The following is a 24,387-nucleotide window of genomic DNA, read 5'->3' as shown; positions in this document are numbered from 1 at the left end:
CCATTTCATCATGGCTGATCCAATTTTCCTCTCAGCCCCAGTCTCCTGACTTCTCCTCTTATACCTTCATGCCCTGACTAATCAAGACAACTCTAGCTAAAGAAATTCCTCCTCATCTCTGTTCTAAAAGGACACCCCTATATTCTGAGGCTCTGTCCTCTGGTCTTAGTCTCTCACACCATCGGAAACATCCTCTCCACATCCACTCTGTCAAGGCCTTTCACAATTCGATAGGTTTCAATGAGGTCACCCCTCATTCTTTTGAATTCCAGTGAATACAGGCCTAGAGCCATCAAACACTCTTCATATGACAAGCCATTCAAACCTGGAATTGTTTTTGTGAACCTTCTTTGAACCTTCTCTTGTTTCAGCACAGCCTTCCTAAGATAAAGGGTCCAAACCTCCTCACAGTACCCCAAGTGAGGCCTCAACAGTGCCTTATAAAGTCTCATCATTACATCCTTGCTTTTATATTCTAGTCCTCTTGAAATGAATGCTAACATTGCATTTGTCTTCCTCACCACAGACTCAACCTGCAAATTAACCTTTAGGGAATCTTGCACAAGGACTCCAAACTCCCTTTGCATCTCAGTTTTTTGTATTTTCTCTCCATTTAGAAAATAGTCTCCCCTTTTATTTTTTTCTACCTAAGTGCATGACTATACACTTCCTGACACTGTATTCCATCTGCCATTTCTTTGTACATTCTCCTAATCTGTCAAAGTCGTCAAGTCAAGTGAAGTTTATTGTCATTTAACTACATACATGTATATAATGTATATAGAAATGAGACGTCTCTTCGAACCAGGGTGTAAAATGCATAACACAAGATAACGAAGATAAAACCTATGGATAAATCACACACATGAATAACAAACTAAAGTACATTAATATTAAATATTGCAAGGTATGTAACAAATTAACCAGTGACACTTTGAATGCAATGTGGCTGGGAGTTCAGAAGCCTAATGGCCTGGGGGAAGAAACTGTTTCCCATCCTGACCGTTCTTGTTTTTATGCACCAGAGTCTCCAGCCTGATGTTAGAGATTCAAAGGGGATGCTGGATGGATGGGTGTTGGGGGTGGGGGGAGGCTCAGGTCCTTAATAATACTAAAGGCCCTGCGTATGCAACAGTCCTGATAAATGTTGCCGATGAATGGTAGGGAAACCCATATGATCCTCTCAGCTGTTCTCACAGTCCTCTGTAGGGACTTTTGGTCCAATAGGAAGTGGAGGTGATACTAAGGGACCAGGTGAGGTCATCTGCGATGTGAACTTCCAGGAACTTGGTGCACTTAATTTTCTCTAACTCCTTCTGCAGCTTCTCTATTTCCTCAAAACTACCTGCCCTTCCGCATATATTTGTATTGTTCTGCAAACTTAGCAAGCAACAAAGCCTTTGATTGAATCATCTAAATCATTAATGTATAACTTAAAAAGAATCAATCCCAACACACACCCCTGTGGAACACCACTAGTCACCGGCAGCCAATGAGAAAAGGCTTCCTTTATTGCCTCCTGTCAATCAGCCTCTGCCTTATCCATGCTGCTATCGTCCCTGTAATACCAGGGGCTCATAGCTTATTAAGCAGCCTCACGTGTGGCATCTTGTCAAGGGCCTTCTGAAAATCCAAATACACAACATTAACCAATTCTCCTTTGTCTATCCTGCTTGAATTCCAACAGATTGGTCAGGCAAGATTTTCCCTTGAGGAAACCATGCAGACTACAGCTTTTTTATCATGTGCCTCCAAGTACCCCAAAACCACATCCTTAACAATCAACTCCAACATCTTCTCAACACCTGTGGTCAGACTATCTGGCCTATAATTTCCTTTCTTCTGCCTCTCTTCTTTTTTGATGAGTGAGGTGACATTTGCAATTTTTCAGTCTTCCAGAACCATTCCAGAATATGGTGATTCTTGAAAGATCATTATTAATGCCTCCACAATCTCTTCAGTCACCTCCTTCAGAACCCTGGGGTGTAGTCCATCTGATCCAGGTGACTTATCAACCTTCAGACCTTTCAGTTTCCCAAGAACCTTCTCCCTCATAGTGGCAACTTTGCACACTTCATGACCCTGACACCTGGAACTTCACCATACTGTTCATGTCTTCCACAGTGAAGATTAATGCAAAATACTTATTCAGTTCACCCACCACTTCCTTGTCGGCAGTTGCTATCCCTTGAGCATCATTTTCCAGCAGTCCAATATTCAGTGTCGTCTCTCTTTTACACTTCATGTATCAGAAAAAAGTTCAAGTTTATTGTCATTCAACTGTACACATGTATACAGCTAAATGAAATATTATTCCTTTGGGCCAAGGTGCAAAACACTGTACATATAGTCACCCTCAGTAGATGTAGTTATGTTTCCGCACATAGAGTCACAAACTAATAATAGCACACGTCTCTGAGTAGCATGGCCTGAAGATTGAGAGGTTGACATAAAGTGTGAGGTGCATGTTTGTGTAAGACAGTATAATGTTACTGACACTATTATAATAAAACAAGCAGTGGTATAAATATGTGAAATGGCAGCAATAAAAGATGACGATTGACCAGTATAGGATGAGCGTGTGTCTGTGAGTTGCGGAGTAGGGACGGGGGATGCAGCAGGGTGGCAGCAACAAAAAAAAAACAGCACACTTATTCTGGGAAATACACGGTGGAAGATTCCCGCTGGTGCATTTCTTTCCTTTGTTGAAGCAATAGACTGTAATCCATTCATACACATAATTAGTCCGAGGTTTGTGGTTTTCCTTTTTGGAAGGAAGGACAGATAGCCCAAAGCCTTGAGTATTTACCCCTCACCACAGATGCTGCCTGACCTGGTGAGTTCCTCCAGCATTTTGTGTGTGTTAATCTGGATTTCCAGCATCTGCAGAATCTCTTGAGTTAAGGACAAATGGAAGTGGACAGCTGTATGTTATTGTGTGACCCTGCTTCCCGATGGTTCCATTGACTTGGTTTTATCCTGAGTGCTGGGCATCACGTTCTCCCTGTGAGTGTGTGGGTTTCCTCTGAGTCCTGATGAAGGGTCTAGGTCCGAACCATTGGCTGTTTATTTCTCTCCATAGGTGCTGCCTGACCTGTTGAGTTCCTCCAGCATTTTGTGGGAAATCCAGAGTAACACACACATCTGTAGAATCTCTTGTGTTTATTCCTCTGGGTGTTCTGGTTTCTCTGGTTTCCTAAACGTGTGGATTGGTAGGTTAATTAGCTGCTGTAAATTGCCCCTAACATAGATCGGTGAGTGGTAGGCAAAAATTAGGGAGGTTTTAAATGGGATTGTGTGAGAGAGAATAGGTTGGTCAAATAGGTGGGGGAATGGGATTGCGCTGAGAGGACAGATGTGAAATGGCATCAAAAGTATGAATGACGTGATAGTTAAAGCCATGCCTTCCTTTTAGATGTGGTTCAAAGTAAGTTTATTATCAAAGTACGTATGGGACACTATATACTACCCTGAAAGTCATTTTCTCGCAGGCATTTATAGGAACAAAGAAATACAATAGAATCAATGAAAAACTACTGACAAACAAACAAAACTCAAAGTTCAAAGTAAATTTATTATCAAAGTAAATATATGCCACCATATACTACCAAGTTTCATTTTCTTGCGGGCACTCGTAGTTGGTACAAAGAAACACAATAGAATCAATGAAAAACTGCACACAACAAAGACAGACAAGCAACTGATGAGCAAAGGAAGACAATAATAAGAAGAATAAATAAGTAATAGTGAGAACATGAATTGTAGAGTACCTGAAAGTGAGTTCATATGTTGTGGAATCAGTCCATTGTTGAGTTGAGTGAACTTTTCCACTCTGATTCAAGACCTTGATGGTTGAAGAGTAATAACTATTCCTAAAACTAGTGGTATGGGACCTAAGGCTTTGTATCTCCTTCCTGATGGCAGCAGTGAGAAGAGAGTATGGCTTGGATGATGGGGGTCCTTGATGATGGTTGCTACTTTGTTGTGGTAGCTCTCCTTGTAGATATGCTCAACGGTGGGGAGAGCTTTTCCTGTGACGATATGGATTATACAGTATTTCCATTTTCCTTTTGTTCTTACATTAATGCAACAATTCTGTTTGTACTCATTTGCTGTATCTTGCATTGGGTGTAATGTTTGTATAAGAACGCCTTTCATCATAAGATATTAGAAAGCCAGAAGCTGCATCATTGTGGCATCTTTTTGACCTTGTCATATCCTTCTGCATTTCACCACCCACTTGAAAAGTATTAAGGATTGGGCAGCCTTGGAAGTTGCAAGCAAAAAGATCTAACTGGGAGTAACATGATAAGCTGTGTTTGAGCTCAAGGCCAAAGTGTTATTACAGGACAAGAGGTAGACAGATCTTTAGGATCAGTTTTATCATCAGTGACATAAGTCATGAAATTTGTTGTTTTGCGGCAACAATAGATTGCAATACATTAAAATATAGTATGAGTTACATTTTCACAAGATTAGTACTGAGGGGATGATGGTGTTGAACGCTGAGCTATAATCAGTCAAAAGAGCCCTCACCACCCAATTATACTATGTGATCAATTAACCTACTAACCCGTATGTCTGCACTGTGGAAGGAAACTCCCGCGGTCAGAATCAGAATCGGGTTTAATATCACTGACATGTTGTGAAATTTATTGTTTTGCACCAGCAGTAACAGTTTAATACATAAAAAAGCTACTATAAGTTACAATAAGAAATTCTGAAGAATAATGAAGTAGTGCAAAAAGAGAGCAAAATGGTGAGGTAGTGTTCATGGGGTCATGGATCATTCAGAAATCTGACAGCAGATGGGAAGAAAGTGTCCTAAAAATTTGAGTGTGTGTCTTCAGGCTCCTATACCTCCTCAATGGTCTTCCCAGCTCCTCCACAGGGATTTTAGTATTTATAGCTTCAGTGACCTGGACTTGATTGGGATCTGTGGTTTAGCCTGTTTAGAGTCTGCATGTTCTTCCCCCATGACCCACAGTCGACAAGTGCTTCAGTTTCCTCCCACATTCCAAAGTGTGCAAATTAGCCATTGTAAATCATTTTATATTGTGGGACATGTAAGAGGGAGTAGGTTGCAAGCAAATAAGTGAGAGAATGGCATTGCTCTAAAACCCAGTGGATTAGATTAGATTAGCTATTTGTCGTATGTCCATTGAAACATACAGTGAAATGTGTCGTTTGCATCAATGACCAATACAGACAGGATATGCTGGGGGCAGCCTGTAAGTGTTGCCACGCTTCTGGTGCTAACATAACATGCTCACAATTTACTAACCCTAACCCATACGTCTTTGGAATGTGGGAGGAAACCAGAGCACTTGGAGGAAACCCACATGGTCATGGGGTGAACATACAAACTCCTTACAGACCGCAGTGGGAATTGACCCCCTGTCTTAAAGCTGGTGCTATAAACCATGAAACTAACTACTAAACTACCCAGATTCCAGATGAGCCAGATTCCCTCGCACTATGACAAATGGAAATATGAAATTATGTAAACTGGGAGATGCTACCCGCTCTGCTGAGTATATTCATTAGTTTCTTTGTATTTTTAAACAATTTCTAAAAGACACTAATGTTTCCATTAAGTGCTTTAAGTATTCTGATTTTAATTTTTAAATTAGAGATGCAGGCTTTTCCAACACAACAAGCCTGCACTGCCCAATTTACACTAATGTAACCAATTAACCTACGAACCCATACACCTTTGGGATGTGGGAGGAAATCATAGCACAGGGAGGATACCCACCCAGTCATGGGAAGAATGTACTACTCCAGGAATTGAAGCCAGGTTGCTGGCTCTATAATGGCATTATGTTAACCACTATGCTACTGCGCTGTCCCAAAAGTTATTGGATTTCAAGAAAGTCAATGATTATGTCAGTTGAATGGCGCATCTGTTTCTCTTCCAAAATTAATAACATTTTCCATTTATCTGAAAATTATATTTGATGAAAAGCCAAAATGAATTTGATGAAAATCATATTTGATGAAAAGCCAGACCTTCTGTTAATGTTGTTAAGGCTGCAAAAAAATCCCAGTTACTGTTTTGCTGAGAGATGTATTATTGTAATGGATGGAGTCCACTGTAACTCCCAAAACTATGGCAAAGTAGTGAAGCTACTTGTTCTGTTGCAAATAATACATCCGGGCACTATGTTAGCGTAGTGGTTAGCACAACACTATTACAGACCATTTGGAGTTTGGAGTTCAATTCCGGTGCCATCTCTAAAGGGTTTGTATATTTTCCTGTGAGTGTGTGGGTTTCCTCCAGGTGCTCATGTTTCCTCTTACAGTCCAAAGATATACTCGTTAGTAGGGTAATTGGCCAATGTAAATTGCCTTGTGGTTAGGTTAGTGTTAAGTAGGTGGGATGCTGGATGGTGCGGCTTGTTAGGCTGGATTGTCTATTCCGCGCTCTATCAGTAAATAAATAATCTCAGTGGCAGTTAGTGAAAGAATTAATTAATATTGCAGTTTGTCTTTTGCACATTTGTTGTTTGTAGTGTTTGTATGTAGTTTTTTTTTCATTCATTCTGTTGTATTTCTTTGTTCTGCTGTGAATGCCTGTAAAAAAATTAATCTCAAGGAAGTATATGGTGATATATATGTACTTTGATAATAAGTTTACTTTGAACTTTGAACCTTCCATGATCCAAAGCAGTGGTTTTGAAGTTTCGCTGAAAAATATTTTAATTAAAAATGTTCTAAATTGTTTTGTTCTAGATCAGAAAAGAAAGAGGCCCCACAGACTGAAGAAACAGACAAGGTGAGTTCTATTGCAGGATTTTGCCTGAATTGTTTAATTAACTACTAAATAGTGTTCAAGTACTATCAGTACTATCTGGCTGCTGGTGCAACCATTAACAAGAATGTAAAATCTTAACATGAAATGACAACTTTGTTAGATTTTCTTTTGCTTTGGCTCAGCTTTTAAATTGCAGTGATCAAAGCCTCAGATTACTAATAAACCATCCATCCAATAGAAAGTAAGTGGAGTACTTGCCAGACATAGAAACAATTCATTAATTCATTTCCCCTTGGCAGTGACATTGACAAAGAAACAAAGCCTTTTAATTATTTAATTGGAAGCTCAAGACTGTAATTTCCTAGGCATTGTTCAGTTAAGGGAGGCATTTGAGTCAACTTGTCTGTGATTCACTCCCATGGCATATTCTTCCCACCAAATTCCTCTGCCACACCCACCCAGCCACTTCACCCCTCCTCTTCCCACGGACATTCCTTAGAATGCTGATATTCTCTTCCCTTCAGCTAATTATCCAAATCTCTGTTCCATAGCAGCTTTTCTTTTCTGTTTAAGGTTTTATTTACAGAAGAACTCATAGCATTAATCAGTAAAAGGTGAGGAAAATACTTAGGGACTTCAGCGTAATATCCTCCATGTAGTTTTTGATCACTGATGGATAATTTAAGCAGATGTAGTAAAGCATAGTCATTGAGACATGATATAGTCTCCTATATTAACGTAAGGCAGTGAGATTGGTTCATCTGTTAACGTGAGACAGATACTGCTATTGTCGTGAGACAGGCACCTCTGTTGATGTGAGATAGAAACCTCTATTTATTCAAGGTAGATTGTACTATCGCGGTGAAATGCGCACCTCTGTTAATGTGAGACAGGTACCACAATTGCTGTAGAACTGTTACCTCTATGGCCATGAGACACAAACCTCTGTTGCTGTGAGATAAGACCCTCTATTAACATGAGATGGCTAATTCTATTGGGTGAGGTTGGTACATCTATTAACGTGTGACCGATACTTCTATTAAGACTATAGGGCATAGGAGCAGAATTGGGCCATTCAACGCCTGGAGTCTGCTCCGCCACTTTTTCCTCTCAACTCCATTCTCCATCCTTCTCCCCGTAATCTTTCATGCCCTGACTAATCAAGAACCTATCAAACTCTGCCTTAAATACACCCAATAACTTGACCTCTACAGCCACCAGTGACAATGAATTCCACAGATTCACCACCCTCTGGCCACAGAAATTCTCATCTCTGTTCTAAATAGGTGTCCCTCTATTCTGAGGCTGTGCCTTCTGGTCCTAGACTCCCCACCAAAGGAAACATCCTCTCCAAATCCACTAAGCGTATCAACATTCAATTGGCTTCAATGAGAGACCCCCTCATTCTTCTAAATATCAATGAGTACAGGCCCAGAGCGATCAAACGCTCCTCATACGATAACCCTTTCATTCCCAGAATCATTCTTGTGAACCTCCTCTGAGCCCTCTCCAATATCAACACATCCTTTCTTAGAAAAAGGGTCCAAAACTGCTCACAATACTCCAAGTGAGGCCTCACCAGTTCTTTATAAAGCCTCAGTATACCATCCTTGCTTTTGTATTCTAGTCCTCTCAAAATGAATTGTAACATTGCCTTCCTCAACACCAACTCAACTGCAAGTTAACCTTTAGGGAATCCTGCATGATGACTCCCAAATCCCTTTGCAACTCAGAGTTTTGAAATTTTGGCCCGTTTAGAAAATAGTCTACGCTTTTATTCTTTCTACCCAAGAGTTGCAAAGGGACAAGTTTGTGGATAATACTAATATAGGTGGAGGGACAGGTAGTGTTGATGAAGATGGGAGGCTGCATAAGGACTTAGACAGATTAGAAGAATGGGTAAAGAAGTGGCAGATGGAATACAATGTCGAGAAGTGTAAGGTCATGCCATAAAGCCATCAATTTCGTCATCCAAATCATTGATCTATGATGTAAAAGGAAGCAGGCCCAACAGACCGCTGTGAAACACCACTAGTCACTGGCAGCTAATCAAAAAAGGTTCCATTTATTCCCACTCTGCCTCTTGCCAAGGAGCCCATCATCTATCTATGCTAGAATGTTTCCTGTAATTCCTTAAGCTCTTTTCTTGCGAAGTAGCATCATATGTGGCACCTTGTCAAAGGCCTTCTGAAAATCCAAGTAAACAACATCCAACGATTGTCTATCCTGCCTGTTATTTCCTCAAAGAATTCCAACAGATTTGTCAGGCAAGATTTTTCTTTAAGAAAACCATGCTGACTTTCCCATTGTGCCTCCAAGTATTCCAAAACCTCATCCTTAAGAATGGACTCCCAACAACTTCCCAACCACTCTGGTCAAGCTAACTGGCCTAAAATTTCCTTTTTACTGCCTCTTTTACAATTTTCAATTTTCCAGTTCTCTGGAACAATGCCAGTATCTAGTGATTCTTGAAAGATAATTACTAATGCCTCCACAATCTCTCCAGCTACCTCTTTCAGAGCCCTGGGGTGTAGTCCATCTGGTCCAGTTGACTTGTATACCTTCAATCTTTTCAGTTTCCCAAGGACCTTCTCACTAGTAATAGCAACTGCACTTACTTCTGCCCCTGCCACTCTCAAACTTCCTGCATACTGCTATTGTCTTCCACAGTGAAGATTGATGCAAAATTCTTATTCAGTGTGTCCGCCATTTCCTTGTCCCCTATTACTGCCTCTCCAGTCTAATTTTCCAGTAGCCCAATATCAACTCTTGACTCTCTTACTTTTTATATATCTGGAAAAAGTCTTTGGTATCCTCTTTGATATTACTGGCTAGCTTACAAAGTACCCAGGACATCTTTAGGGAGCGGTGTCTCAGAAAGTCCATTATTAAGAACCCCCAGCACCCAGGGCATGTCCTTTTCTCACTGTTACCATCAGGTAGGAGGTACAGAAGCCTGAAGACTCAGTGATTCAGGAACAGCTTCTTCCCCTCTGCCATCCGATTTCTAAATGGACATTGATTCTTTGGACACTATCTCTCTTTCTTTTAATAGACAGTGTTTCTGTTTATGGACCTTTTTTTTAATCAATTCAATATATGTAATTGATTTACTTGTTTATTTATTCTTATTATTTTTGTTCTCTGCTTGATTATGTATTACATTGAACTGCTGCTGCTGCTAAGTTAACAAATTTCACGTCACATGCCAGTGATAATAAACCTGATTCTGATTATTTCAACTTTTCCCTCCTTATTGTAAATTGCCTTCTGTTAGTTTTTAAAAGCTTCCCAATCCTCTCTAACTTCCCACTAATTTTTGCTCTATTATATGCCCTCTTTTGCTTTTATGTTGGCTTTGAATTCCCCTGTCAGCCACGGTTGTGTTGTCCTGTCTTTAGAATACTACTTCTTTGTGATGTATCTATCCTGCACCTTCTGAATTGCTCCCAGAAAGTCCAGCCATTGCTGTTCTGCGGTCATCCCTGCTGATGTTCCCTTCCAATCAACTTTGGCCACCTTCTCTCTCTATTGCCATGAGATACCTCTGTGTACGTAGACTGGTTACCTTTATTAATGTTAGAGAGGTACCTCTATTAATGTGAGAGAGTTACTGCTTTTGACAATAGGTAGGTACCTCTATTGATGCGAGAGATTCAAACATTTTTTTAAAATCGGGTTGCTGTCATGATGGCCTTTTTTAGCAGGCTTTCTTATTTTTATGAGGCTGAGTTGCTAGCTCGACGCTCAACCCAGCACAGTACAAGGGAGCCGGCTGGATTCGAACTCGGGAGCCTTCGCTCCGAAGTCCAGCGCTGATGCCACTACGCCACCAGCCGGCACAGATTCAAACATTACTAAAGAAAAATACAGTGACCAGACTTGAATCATGACACTGTCAAATGCTGGAGTCATTTTGCAGAAATGACGTTGAGTATTTTTTTCAGCGGGACGGTTTATTTCATGGGTGAGGCTCACTTACTGCTTTTGGATTAACAGTTTCCTCAGTATTTTTGCTTCAGTATTACTAAATGTTGGGTTAATCTCCAGTCCGTTTATTCTTTGACCCTTTGACAAAAGAGCAGGCCATTAAACATTTGAACATAACATCTGCTGACACTTATGCAGAAAAATTCCAATCATTTGTTCCCTCTGAATAATCCAGTCTAGGTTAGTATAATCCTACATGAAAATACATTTGTCTATCTATTGCACATAACTGATAATCCACCTTATTCTCTGCATGGATATTTTTGAGCAATATTGAATAGGGTTCCAGGTAAAGTCTAAGATCATGAGAATAATCCTGGGAATGAAAGGAGTAATGTGTGAGTTGCGTTTGATGGCTCTGGGCCTGTATTCATTGGAGTTTAGAAGAACATGGGAAGGAAAAATTGAAAACTATTGAACATTGAGAGGCCTAGATAAAATGGACGTAGAGGATGTAGAAAGTGGGGAGAGTCTAGGACCAGAGGGCACAGTCTCAGAATAGAAGGACGTCCCTTTAGAACAGAAATGAGGAGGAATTTATTTAGTCAGAGTGATGAATCTGTGGAATTCATTGCCTCAGATGGTTGTGCAGGTCAATTCACTCAGTATATTTAAAGCAGAGATTGATAGGTTCTAGATTAGTCAGGAGGTCAAAGGTTATGAGGCGAAAGCAAAAGAATAGGGTTGAGAAGGATAGTAAATCAGCGATGATTGAATGGCAGAGTAAACTTGATGAGCTGAGTGACCTAATTCTGTTTCTATATCTTATGGTCTAAATGTCCAGAACTTCAGCCAAATCCCAAAGTGAGTTGCTGTTGCATATTATGTTGTAAACAAGTCACAATCTTTGTCACCTGAATGTAAACATAAGTGCTGCCTCCAGGGCGTATAGTAAGTTCAGCTGAAGTTTGAGAGTTACCGAGAGAAAGATTTGAATAAATGACTTTGGTTTGCTGATTGGTCAAATCTTCACTAAAATTAGACCTGGGCAGTATGTATGTTACTTTTTTTTTACAATGCACATGTGTTTTCCTCTGTGTCCCTTTCATCTTCCACCTTCAGCCCTGGAAAGAATGTGTTTTAATTACTGTAATGATAGTACATAGTAACTGGTGTCACTAGTGAAGGCGTGGTACCATTATCAGTTGACAGCTTTTGTAGTCAACCGAGTTGGTTGACAGATACTACGCACAAGAATAGAGATCTTTATTCATTTATGCCACATGTAGTTAAAGACTAAAGTCTTGCTGAATATGCTGACCTAAGTGGCTATTGTTCTGTCTGCTCAATGTTTTCTTAGGCTGGCACTCATTTTATTTGAGGGCGCGATAAGGACACTGGACAAATAGTGTTTCATTGATTTTTGCAACTATCAGACCAGTGAAACTCAGGGTGCCCAGGTCTGTAACATCAGGGACTCACTCATCTTATGTCTCTTTGCATACTGCAGGCTAACAGTGTCCGGTATCTGCGGTGTCCTGCCGCAATGACGGTAATGCATTTGGGAAAATTTCTCCGGAATAAAATGGACATTCCCAGCAATTTTCGAGTAAGTTTTCCAATGGGCAGGGGAAGCAACAAATCAAATTGAAATATATTTTCCATATCTTGTCTTTATTGAAACTATCTTCCTTGATTCTAGATTGATGTTATGTATGAAGATGAACCCCTCAAAGATTACTACACACTCATGGATATAGCTTATATTTATACATGGAGACGGGTAAATAACTCTTTTGTTATGGGTATAGAATATTATGGTTGTGCTTCAGGATATACTTTAGACTCCGGGTATGTTCATATGTGCATGCTTATGTACAGTTGATTTACTGTGTGTGTTTATACCTATTGGCGAAGTTGTTTACTATCATGTGCACAAGTATGAAGAGGTATTTCTTCTTCTTAAGCTCATCACCCCTACTGGGGCATAGACCACTGACAGCAGCTCGCCAGAGGCTTCTGTCCTGGGCCACACTTTCAAGTTGTCCCAGGTGTAGCTCATCTTCTTGGTGTATCCTTCCTCTCCCAGGGATGAGGTCTTTGGAGCTTCTGTTGGTGTTTCTGTAGCTAGCCCCATGCCTGACCATCCTTCTTTCACAGCTGGGCTTAGAACCGTCCACAGCAAAGTAACAATGAAGTACACCCTATTCTTGTTACATGCGTCTTCAGACTATGCGGATTCACAGTTATGCGAGGAACCTATTTCTACCAACGTCTCGTTATATGCATCCAAAATTCACAGTTATGCGAGGAGCACTGCCTTCCCACCAATACAAGTCACGTGCGCACACTTCATGGTCTCACTGTTGGGACGAGAAGCACCGCTTTCCCGCCAGTACGAGTCAGGTGCGCGTGCCTCACAATCTCTCTCCCGCCACTCTCACATTGGTTTTGGCAAGGTGTGGATGCGCGATCTTAAACTTTTGTTGGTTTTACCTACGGTGCAGTGATTTTGCTCTTGAAATATTTAATTATGCCTCCTAAGCGTCCAATGTCATGTCCTGGGCTGTCAGCCGAGAGGCAGAGAACCGCTCTAACACTTGAAAAAAAGTTGGAAATTATAAACAGCACGGCATCAACTGAAGGAAGGTAACACAGCTCTGGGACGCTACTGCCGGGAACAGAATCTTGCCTTTAAAGTTTTTTTGTTGCTTGACAATGCGCCAGCCCATCCTAAACATTTGGACAGCATTCATCCTAACATAACAGTGCATTTCCTGCCGCTTAACACAACATTGCTGATTCAATCACTCGACCAAGGTGTAATACACATTCAAGGCATGCGTTTTTTTTACGGCGAACTATCTCTCAGATGCTGTAAGCAACAGACGATTTTGAAAATCCCAGGAGCCTACCAACGTTGAGGGAATGGTGGAAGTCAGAACACTTGGCACAAATGGTGATGGACGTGGACCCACGTTTAGAATGGAGTCAGCATTTCAGTCGTACCCTGCCGTCAGCCCTTCTTCCCTACAAGCAAATTTAAAACAAAATGCTGCCAAGCAAACAACCCTCACCACTTTATTCAAATCGGTAACACCTTCTGCCGGCAGTTCTAAGAGTTCTAAGAGTCTTCCTTCACCCCTTGCTGTGCTTGATATGATCCTGACGACCACAACCATCCACCTTATCCATGTAAAGCTGCCCAACACAACAATCACTCATCTCCCAAAGCGAACACACCTGCCACTGTTGGTGAGTACTGTACACCAAAGGATGTTAACTTTCTATAATTTATTACATTGATTATTACCTTAAATTGATTAAATATAATACAAATGTTGTCTTGTAGTACTGCTTTTGTGTTGTATTGGTATGAAAATGTGAATAAATTACAGATGAAACATACTTAGGAAGCCCTCTGGAACACATCCCTATTTTCTCCATTTAAATAATTATTCACATTATGCGTCAACTTCGAGGAACGTAACCCTCGCATATAACGAGGATAGGGTGCACAGGCACAATGAAAAACTTGCTTGCAGCAACAAAAATACAATAACAGGCACATATGTAGATGTAGACCTTATACAGCAGTTCAGTTATACATAAATTATACTAGGGAGAGATAATATGGAACAAAACAGAGCCAAGTCTATAAACACAAGAGATTCTGTGGATGCCAGAAATTCAGAGTAACACACAAAATGCTGGAGGAACTCAAAAAGTCAGGCAGCATCTATGGAGAGGCCAGGATCCTTCAGTTCTTCCTCTCCATAGATAATGCCTGACCTGCCAAATCCTTCCAGCATTTTGTGAGAGACAAATCCATAGTGGTGCAAGAGATGGTCTTTAGTTTTCCCTTGCTGAGGTAGGGTTAGAGTGGTGCAGGCTGGCTCAAGAGCCTGATGGTGGTAGGAAAGTAGCTCTTTCTCATCTGGTGGTGTGGGGACTTCCCTGCCTGATGGTAGCAGTGAGATGAGGGCTTGACTTGGATGGTATGGATCCTTGATGGTAGATGCTGTTGGTCTGTCTGTCACTCTTGCTCATGTGCCCGTGCATCAGTGTGGGTGTCTATTAGACAAAAAGAGCACATTTCCTAACCATTTCTTGACTCCTAAGAAATGCGTTTTTTAAGGTAGTCACTTCATTTTCAAAAAGCGTAACAGCCAATTTGCAAGCAGAAGGCCCCTATTAACATGAAAGTGATCATCACCAGATAATCTGTTTTTCTTATGTAGGGTGATATTGGTCCCAGGACACCAGGATTAATTCCTCTGCTCTTTGAAATACTGCCCTGGGATCTCTTACATTGATTTTGGAGATTGGGCCTTGATTAATGTTTCCTTGGGAAGTCAGCACCTCAGGCAGCATGGCCTGCCCTCAGCATCACATTCCATTGTTGGTTAAGCTGACCAAACAGTTGGACAGAGTGTAACACTGCACATTTCTCCCATCCTTTAACAACAAAAAGAACTATACAGCATTTTCATGTATAGGCAACCATTCAACATGATTGTATACTCCCTGTACAATGTAAACCCCTTTTGTAATGAGGGCTGGCTTCTATGTAGTCTCAGCTGTTCAAGGCTTGGTGCTCAGGTAATTCTCGGGTGATCTGAGAGGCAGGAAAAAAAGAAGAACACACCAACCAGCTTTCAGGTGTTCAGCCAGGCATGAATAAGGGATATTGCAGTCCTTGGTGTACGGTCCCTACTGATAGGAGGATCGTTGTTTTTGTGTGTGAACATCGGATCTGGGCCGATTGCCAAGCCAAGGGCCCAGGTGTTGGATCAGTCTGAACTGTGCATGCAGAATCGCTAACTTTGTAACAATGCTTTCACATCCTGTGTTCATTTACTTAATCTGCATAAAACATGTTGCCTATATAATTTGTAATCTGGTGATTCATGTGAATATATTCTTTTCTCTGGTTGAATAGCATGGGGGCCCACGGAACAAGTACAGGTACAGGCCTTACCTGAATTCACCTTTTAAAGCTGGTACCTATTTGTCAACCCAACACTGTCAAATTATCCCAACCCAATTATGTTACTTTGTGCTCTCACTGAATATTTTGTAAACTCAAGAGATTCTACAGATGCTGGAAATCCAGTGTAACACACTCAAAATGCTGGAGGAACTCAGCAGGTCAGGCAGCATCTACAGAGCTGAATAAACAAGTCGACATTTCAGATCAAGATCCTTCAACTGGATTCTCATTATTTTGTAGGCGTTAACATGTGAATCTTGCATATTCTGTAAAATTTAAAGTTCCTGGGTTTAGATGGGATGCTAAATATGTCACATGTACAGAACAGCTGCTCCTTAACAATATCCTAACTCAGCTAGTAATGTAATTATTAACCCCAGTGCTGTCCAATCAGCCTCTTCCTCTCAGCAGTTCTCACCTTTCCACGTATAATGTCAATGGTTGACGTAGCTGGATTTATTGATCAGCCATGAGTTTCCATGAACAGCAGATTCTAAACCAAAATCCGATTAAACCACTTTTCACTGCAACCTGATAGGCAATTATGACCACAACTTGTGTGTGTGTGTGTGTGTGTGTGTGTGTGTGGGTATGTGTGTGTATCGGTATGTGTGTATATGTATATGAGCGTTTGTGAAATTAGAACATAGAGCACAATCAGCAGATTACAGGCTCTTTGGGCCACGATATTCCGCCAGCCTTTTAACGTATTCTAATATCAACCTAACCCTTTCCTCCTACATTGCCTCCCATTTTTCTTTCATCCATGCATCTTTCTCAGAGTCTCTTAAATACCCCTAATGTGTGTATGTGTGTGTGTGTGTGTGTGTGTGTGTGTGTGTGTGTGTATATGAGAAAGAGATACAGCCATAAACACAAGAGAATCTGCAGATGCTGGTAGTCCAGAGCAACACACACAAACACACAAACAGGGAGTGAGAGAGAGAGATGAGTGTATGTATGTTCACCTTGCACACATATGGTGATCATGTGGACAACTCCCCTTTATCTAGGCTTCTAAAAAGCACGTGCTGTTCATGTTCCATGGCTATGCCAGCAATAAGTGAAAACACGTGTATTTTATAAATCAGTGAAGACCCAAAGGTGATCCACTATTTGGGTACAGATTGCTGGGACACTGTGGAGTGATGTGGCATGTGGGAGGGGGTGAAGGTGGGAGCTGGTCCTTTCAATTAAAGCAACAATGGCTTTTTGAGAAGCTTTGGTAAACAGTCATTATTGACAGTGAAGGACACGGGTACTCTAAAGTAAGACTGAAGATTCAAGATTGTTTATTGTCATTCATCAGGACACAAATTGTAAAGGAGAATGAATAATTGTTACTCTGGATCCCATGTAGCATAAAAAAAAATCATAAAGAGCACATAAAAACACAATAAATATGAATACATAAGGTTAGCTTAGAAACATAAGACCATAGACATGGGAGTAGAATTAGGCTACTCGGCCCATCGAGTCTGCTCTTGTCGTTCCATCATGGCTGATTGATTCTCCCTCTCAACCCTATTCTCCTACCTTTTCACTGTAACCTGACAAACCAAAAACCTATCAACTTTGGCTTCTGTTAGAATGTTTTTTGGGTCAGCACATATGGCAAATAATTTCAGCAACTGACTTTCAGCCACCAGTCTTCAGATACTCATATGAACTGTGGATTAAATCTAAAATACAGCTCCTGGGTTTCTAAGAACTGTGAACCACAGTTATTTGGAAGACCAGAAAATGCTGATTAACATTCACTATATGTCTGTGGTGCGGGTGTGCAGTGGGAGGTGTGAAGTTTGTGTGTAGTTCAAAGAAAGCATTGTGGATGCATTGTAAATAGAGAATTTTCCTTTGATTTTTAGCGCATAAAATGTCATGTAGCGTTGGGTCAGACAGACCGCTGTACTCTGAAAGGGTCTCCATCTGATGCCTGCTGTACCTCATTTTGTTGAATAGAGAGGCTGCTTAATATTTAGCAGTACTTCTCTCCAGTGACTTTGTCCATGCTACATTTGGTGTCAGGAGTGGGATACCTTCAAGTAAACCATAAGACTATAAAACATTAGGCTTCTCGGCCCATCAACTTTGCTCTTGTCATTCCATCATGGCTGATTGATTATCCCTCTCAACCTTATTCTCCTACCTTTTCACTGTAACCTGACAAACCAAAAACCTATCAACCCTATTCTCCTGCCTTCGCCTCATAACCTTTGGCACCCTGACTAATCAAGAGCCCGTTGATCTCCACATTAAGTATCCCTAATGACTTGGCCTCCACAGTTGTACTGACTATGTATATAAAATATGTATGTACTGACCGTATGTATATAAAATGATACTAGGCACAGGAGTCAAATCACAAAGAAGAGAAAACCTGCAGATGCTGGAAATCTGAGCTACACACACAAAATGCTGAAAGCACTCAGCAGGCCAGGCAGCATCTATGGAAAAAAGTACGGTCGACATTTCGGCCTGATGTTTTTTCCATAGATGCTGCCTGGCCTGCTGAGTTCCTCCAGCATTTTGTAGGTGTTGCTAGGTACAGGAGTGTCTGTACATAAGGTGACTGACAGGAAATGATAAAGTAGTGGTGGGGGGGTAGGCTAGTGGGTGGAGGTGTTGATCAGCATGACAGCTTGGGTGGAATAACCTTTTGAGTCTGGTGTTCCTGGCGTGGATGACACGTAGCATCCTCCCTGATGGCAGTGAGACAAACAGTCCATGAGCAGGGTAAGTGGGATACTTAATGATATTGCTAGCCTTTTCCCAGAACCTTTCTGTCTGTAAGTCCTTAATGGAGGGGTAGGCTGGTGCTGGTGATGCGTTGGACAATTCTAACTACTTGTTGTAGAGCCTTCCTGTCCGTCACAGTACAGTTTCTGTACCGTGCAGTCATGCAACCTGTTAGGATGCTTTCAACTGTGCATCTGTAGAAGGTTGTCAGTATTGTCAGTATTGATATATATTTATAACTTTGGAAAAGTTACTGAGACGAGTAGACTTCCTCCCAGGTTTTGATGATGGGAAGCAAGCAGACTATATATTGTATTTTATGTTATTTCCAGTATATGAATGCCAGCTTCATGTAATAATGCATGTATTTCTTGTTCTATTTATAGAATGGTCCTCTGCCCCTGAAGTACAAGGTGCAACCTGCATGCAAAAGGTTAAAACTCAGTCATCCCAGTGAGGATTTTGCCAACACGAGTATGAACTCAGAGAGTGACTCTGTGAGTGACAAAGGCAGCCCAACCGCCGTCCCTTCCACATCCTCTTCATTGCCGAGCCCCAGCACGCCTGCACTCTCTCCCAATCCGCAGTACCCTGCCACAGCGGCCTCGGTGATGAATGGAAACACAAACTGTCACCAGATGCTCCCATCTGTACTCAGAGGCCGCAAAGTGACTGTAAACGGCTCAACAGCCCCCACCTCCTGCTGAAATCTGGAACGACCAAATTAATGTTAAGCAACGAGGAAAAGGAAGCTGCCAGGATTGAGCTGGCCGCTGTGCCCTTTATTAAATGTAATATATATATATATATTCTGTTTAGCAATATGGTTATTGTCAGAAACATTTATAGCTCCCACACAGCTTCTTAAATGTTATTGGCCAAAATGCACCTCCAGGTTATGGTCCCAGATGCTCTGGATGCCATTGCCTCGACATGCAGATATGAGTACAGTCGACTCCTCTTAAATGAAACAGAATTGGCCACAGCCTTTCGCTGAAACATCAAGTGATGTGGTGCTCTCCTTTTAAAAAAAAAATTGCCTTAAAATCAATTTCATTAGTTCAAAGTTGTTAAGAAAGGGAGTGGCTCCCTTTTCAAACTGTGTTGTAACAAGTGATGCTGTTTCAATCAAAATCATGTGCTTTAATGGTATTTGTATGTGATTAAAATTGACCAGAAATATGAGGGTTGAGTGTTGGGCGATACAGCCAGGCAACACTCCTTTAAATGACGTAAGGATGCTTTTTATTCTCTCACAAGTGACATTGTACATAAGGTCGATAAAATATCAGAAAATGCGTGCCCTGAAATATTTATAGGCATGTTATGTCATTTTGAGATTTTTCAACTTTAATGGAATGCAAAGTGACAACAGAGATGTTTGTCTCCTCATTCTATCTTTACGTTTCTGGAGAAAATGCAATCAGTGTTTTTTTTCATTTGTCTTCAACATTTATGGGTTAATGTTGTATGTGTGTTGGTATGTGTTCATATGGGGAAAAAGCCTCAGCTGAACTATAATTGTGCCATAGAGTTAGGGATGGCATGGAAGCGTAGTGGTTAGCACAATGCTTTACAGTACAGGCGAACTGCATTCAATTCCCAGTGCTGCCTGTCAGGAGTTTGTACATTCTCCCCGTGATCACTTGGGTTTCCTCCGGTTGCTTCAGATTCTTCCCACGGTCCAAAGACATGCTGGTTGGTAGGTTGATGGGTCACTGTAAATTGTCCCGTGATTAGGCTAGCATTAAAAAAATCGGGGGATTGCTGGCTCAAAGGGCTGGAGGGCCGACTCTGTGCTGTAGCTCAATTAAAAAAGAAGAGGAGATTCAGTTACAGGTAAGCTTCACATGCTTATTGTGTATGAAATATGTGCAGAATTATACATCTGGTAGCAGCTGATGAGATTAGAATCATACCTACAGATACTGTGGTTATAGATAGGACTTTTGTTTGATAATTCAATAAGAATGGTCTCTTACCGCCTTGCATTCCAATGCTTTTGTTTTAAACTGAAAACAACAATCAAATCTTCATTGTAAAATTAATTGGGCTGATTCTAAGCAGGCTGGTTTGTCTGTTTAACACAAGTGATGACTTAAAACAACCTAATTAACTGGAGCCACAGACACAAAATGCTGGAGGAACTCAGCAGGTCAGGCATCATCTATGGAGCAGAATGAATTGTCAATGTTCTGGGCTGAGCCCCTTCAGCAGGACTCTCCTCCATAGATACTGCCTGACCTCCACCATTTTGCGTGTGCTCTTTTGGATCTCCAGCATCTTCAGAATCTTCAGCCCTACACTTTTGTTTGTGTTCTCACTTAACAGGAGTCGACTGTACAATTTAGCATTTCAATGCTAACATTTTTCGCACGCGCGCGCGCGAGCGTGTGTGTGTGTGTGTGTGTGTGTGTGTGTGTGTGTGTGTGTGTGTGTGTGTGTGTGTGTGTGTATATCAGCGAGTGTGTATGAAATGAAAATTCTTTCCCTCTAGCGATTTGCTACCGACAGAACAGCACAAACGAACTGAGTTCAGAATGGAATATTGTTTCAAAATTTATTTTATGTTTTGATAAACTTATTAAATCATTTTAGAATTGTATTTACTTTAATTATAAACATCTTCCCATGTTTCAGAATAACTTTTTGATTGTAGAATGGGAAATGTGACAGCCATCCCGTTAAAATAATGACAATATCCATATATTTTCTAAAGCAAAAAGAAAACCTTATTGAATAAAGTTTTGAAAGGAATGGAGATGGGTAACTTAAAATCGCCTCATTTAGAGATTGTGCTGTACGCTGGCTGGAGACGAAGTTTTCAAGAGACACATTTTAAGAAGAGGATGCTGAAGATGCAGAAGCCTTCAATGCAGCAGCCTTTCTGGGTTGCATTATTAAATGCGTTACTGTCATTTTCAGATCTCAAGCACTTTCGCTTTGCATTTTTATCCGATATCCCGGAAATGCATCTTTTCCTGAGTTTGCAACAGTGCACTTTAGAATGGCTGCGACCTTCTGGGGACACCAAGAGCTCGATTGAGATATTGGGGTTGAATAGAGACTAGGCTTCTCGTGATCCGTGCACCTCACTTCCACAGTTGACCTAGGTTTGTGAAATAAGAGTGTTGCATTAAAATGATAGGTATATTGAGCGGACATCAGGTTTGCCATTTTCATCATACGCCAAGGCCATATTAATGGAGACTTCATCCTCAATCGGGTAATACAAGAACGATGTTGAACATTGGGTCACTTTTCTCTGCATAAGGGCCACTCGTTCGGCCATGACTACCAGTGTGTAGAAGATGAGAGAACCACGTCAAGGAGGGTGGACAGCCCTGGTTTTGGGAACGAATGGTGTTCTGGGATCGGCTGATACAAGAGAGAGCGAGAGTGATACAATAGCCCTAGCACATCCAGAGTCTTGTGCGGAAAAAAACCCCCTCCAAATCCACCTGTATTTATTTTCAAAATGTCATATTATTTGGAGAAAGATTGTTGAAAGTTTGACGATAAAGCGAATGGTGCCGAACGCTGATTTAAGATGATAACTACCCAGGGCGGCTAGGGAGCGGACTGTATTGTTACGAATATCACATTTACATTGAAATGTGTGTCTTTTATATTGTCCATACAGCTCACATCATTAGATGGTGTGGGAGAACAAGTTAATACAATAATAGGATGCAGAATAAAATGCAACAGCTAGAGAGAAAATGCAGTGCAATAAACAATAGAGAGCAAGATCATAATGAAGTAAAATGTAGTGTCAAGAGTCCATAGTGTTGTACTGGGGATCTTTTTAATAGTCTTATACAAGGGAGATAGATCCTATTTTTTTGAGCCTGGTCTGTACGTGCTTTCAGTCTTTGGTATCTTCTGTCTGATGGCCTGGGTGGGTGGGGTCTTTGATTATGCTGGCTACTTTATGTGGCAGAGAGAAGGTATGGCAGGGTTCACAGAGGGGAGGCTGGTTTCTCTTATCTGCTGAGCGGCGACCGCAAGAGGCAGTTTCTTGCAGTCCATGGTAGAGCAGTTGACTGTATTCGGACCCAGAATGAGGAGCGCGGGGCAAGACCACGAACAAGAAACAAAGGCACTCGGGTGCCGTTCACCAGGAATTCGATGAAAGCGCAGTAGATTCAGTGGAAGGAGGCAGCCAACTGTACCGTCAAGCTCTACGCACTATACACCTTTCTGGAGAGTCGCCATGGTTACCATCGATGCTGGCAACATAACCTGTGCATTTCATTTTAAAAAGAAGAACATACTGGATTCATGTTGAAATCCTATAACCCAGAGGATCCTGTTAATCTAAATGTATGCTAAATAATGAATTCTCCCCTCGTGAATGTACACAGTGTAGATGGGAGATAGTTCAGGACTGTTTGGATTTAATATTCAATGCTGTTTTTTATTGTGGTTTCAGAGGACGGGCTTACACACACACACACAGACACACACATATATATATATAAACACCCGCGACGTACATTTCAAATCGGTTCTGTAAAATAATGAAAGGTGATGGAGATAATGAACAATATGTAACAGCCAATATTGACAGCCGGAAAGATCAACCGTTCCATTGGAATAAATACACTGCATTAGCGTTATCTACAGTTATACACCGGCATCTAATTTAGCACGGTCATCAAAGTGGATGTATCATCAAAGTACAAAAGTACATGTATGTCACCAAATTCTACCCTGACGTTCATCTTCTTGGGAGCATTCATAAGCAAATACAATAAAATCAACGAAAAACTACACACAAAGACAAACAACCGTTGTACAAAAGACGACAAATTGTGCAAAAACAAAACAATGGTAAATAAATAATAAATAATATTGAGAACATGAGTCGTAGAGTACTTGAAAGCGAGTTCATTGGTTGTGGGATCGGTTCATTGTTGGGGTGAGTGAGGTAACCCACTCTGGTTCAGGAGCCCGATGGTTGAGGGGTAATAACGGTTCCTGAATCCGGTGGTGTGGGACCCAAGTTTCCTGTACCTCCTTCCTGATGGCCTGGATGGTGGGGGTCTTTGATAATGGATGCTTCTTTTTCCCTGTGATTGCACTCCTTGTAGATGTGCTCAATGGTGGGGAAGGGTTTTCTTGTGATGATCTGGGCTGTTTAATAGATTGGATTGAGATTATGCCGATCAATAAAGAATAGGAGAACATTTCATTTTACGCAAGCTGTTAGCCCATTGAAGTTTGCAGGTGAAGTGCAATGGGTGTGGAAGAGAATATACAATGGTCGAAAGTGGGATAGAATGGCTGAACTCGCCTTTAGGAGGAACAAGACCATCCCTATATCACTGCGTCACAAGACGGCTGCCCTTTACTACTCTGTGGGATTCTTTTGATAAATCTCCTCTCAACCTTTCGATTTTGATTGATTTATCGGGGCGGCAAGGTAACGTAGCGGTTAGCGTCAGCGAGCATTTTCCGTTGCTGTCGGTAAGGAGTTTATATGTTCTCCCCATGACTGCGTGGGTTTCCTCTGGGTACTCAATTTCCTCCCACATTCCAAAGGCGTACGGGTTAGTAGGTTAATTGATCACATGGGTGTAAATGGGTGCGCGGGCGCGTTAGGGCGGAACGGCCTGTTACGGTACTGTATCTCTAAATCAAAATAGAAAATAAAATAACTATTAGATGAAACATTTGTATTCAAATTCAACGTTGGGGAATTTATGGGCACTCTCGAGTGAGAAAAAAAAACTAGATTACAAATCTTTCATTAAAGTCTAAGACTACTTGCAGAATAAACCATGAATATCCGGTTGCCTTTGAGAACGAGAGAATTAAAAAAAGGTGATTACCTTTTACAACGAGTGGGAGTTGGTAATACTGTTAACAACAGTTCATTTAACTGGGATCGTGGATTTAACCAGAGAGATTATAAAAAAAGGTAAACTGCGCCCCAATTACAACCGACAGAGAAATGTTAGAG

The 24,387-nt window shown here is 41.2% G+C and overlaps 1 protein-coding gene across 3 annotated transcripts in view; it reads left to right on the top strand.

The window, feature by feature from the left end:
• LOC140191815 (polycomb complex protein BMI-1-like) overlaps positions 1 to 21,024 on the top strand; it is a 45,145-nt gene extending 24,121 nt beyond the window's left edge. For all 3 annotated transcript variants that reach the window (XM_072249610.1, XM_072249611.1, XM_072249609.1), the window contains exons 7-10: positions 6,736 to 6,778; positions 12,198 to 12,296; positions 12,390 to 12,470; positions 18,806 to 21,024. In XM_072249610.1, the coding sequence (XP_072105711.1) occupies positions 6,736 to 6,778; positions 12,198 to 12,296; positions 12,390 to 12,470; positions 18,806 to 19,126 (544 nt within the window). In that variant the 3' untranslated portion in view covers positions 19,127 to 21,024. The remainder of the gene's footprint in view (positions 1 to 6,735; positions 6,779 to 12,197; positions 12,297 to 12,389; positions 12,471 to 18,805) is intronic.
• Positions 21,025 to 24,387: the final 3,363 nt, after the last annotated feature.

Source organism: Mobula birostris, chromosome X (genome assembly GCF_030028105.1).
Source record: "Mobula birostris isolate sMobBir1 chromosome X, sMobBir1.hap1, whole genome shotgun sequence".
Lineage (NCBI taxonomy): Eukaryota > Metazoa > Chordata > Chondrichthyes > Myliobatiformes > Myliobatidae > Mobula > Mobula birostris.
This window is presented reverse-complemented; position numbering and strand designations above follow the sequence as displayed.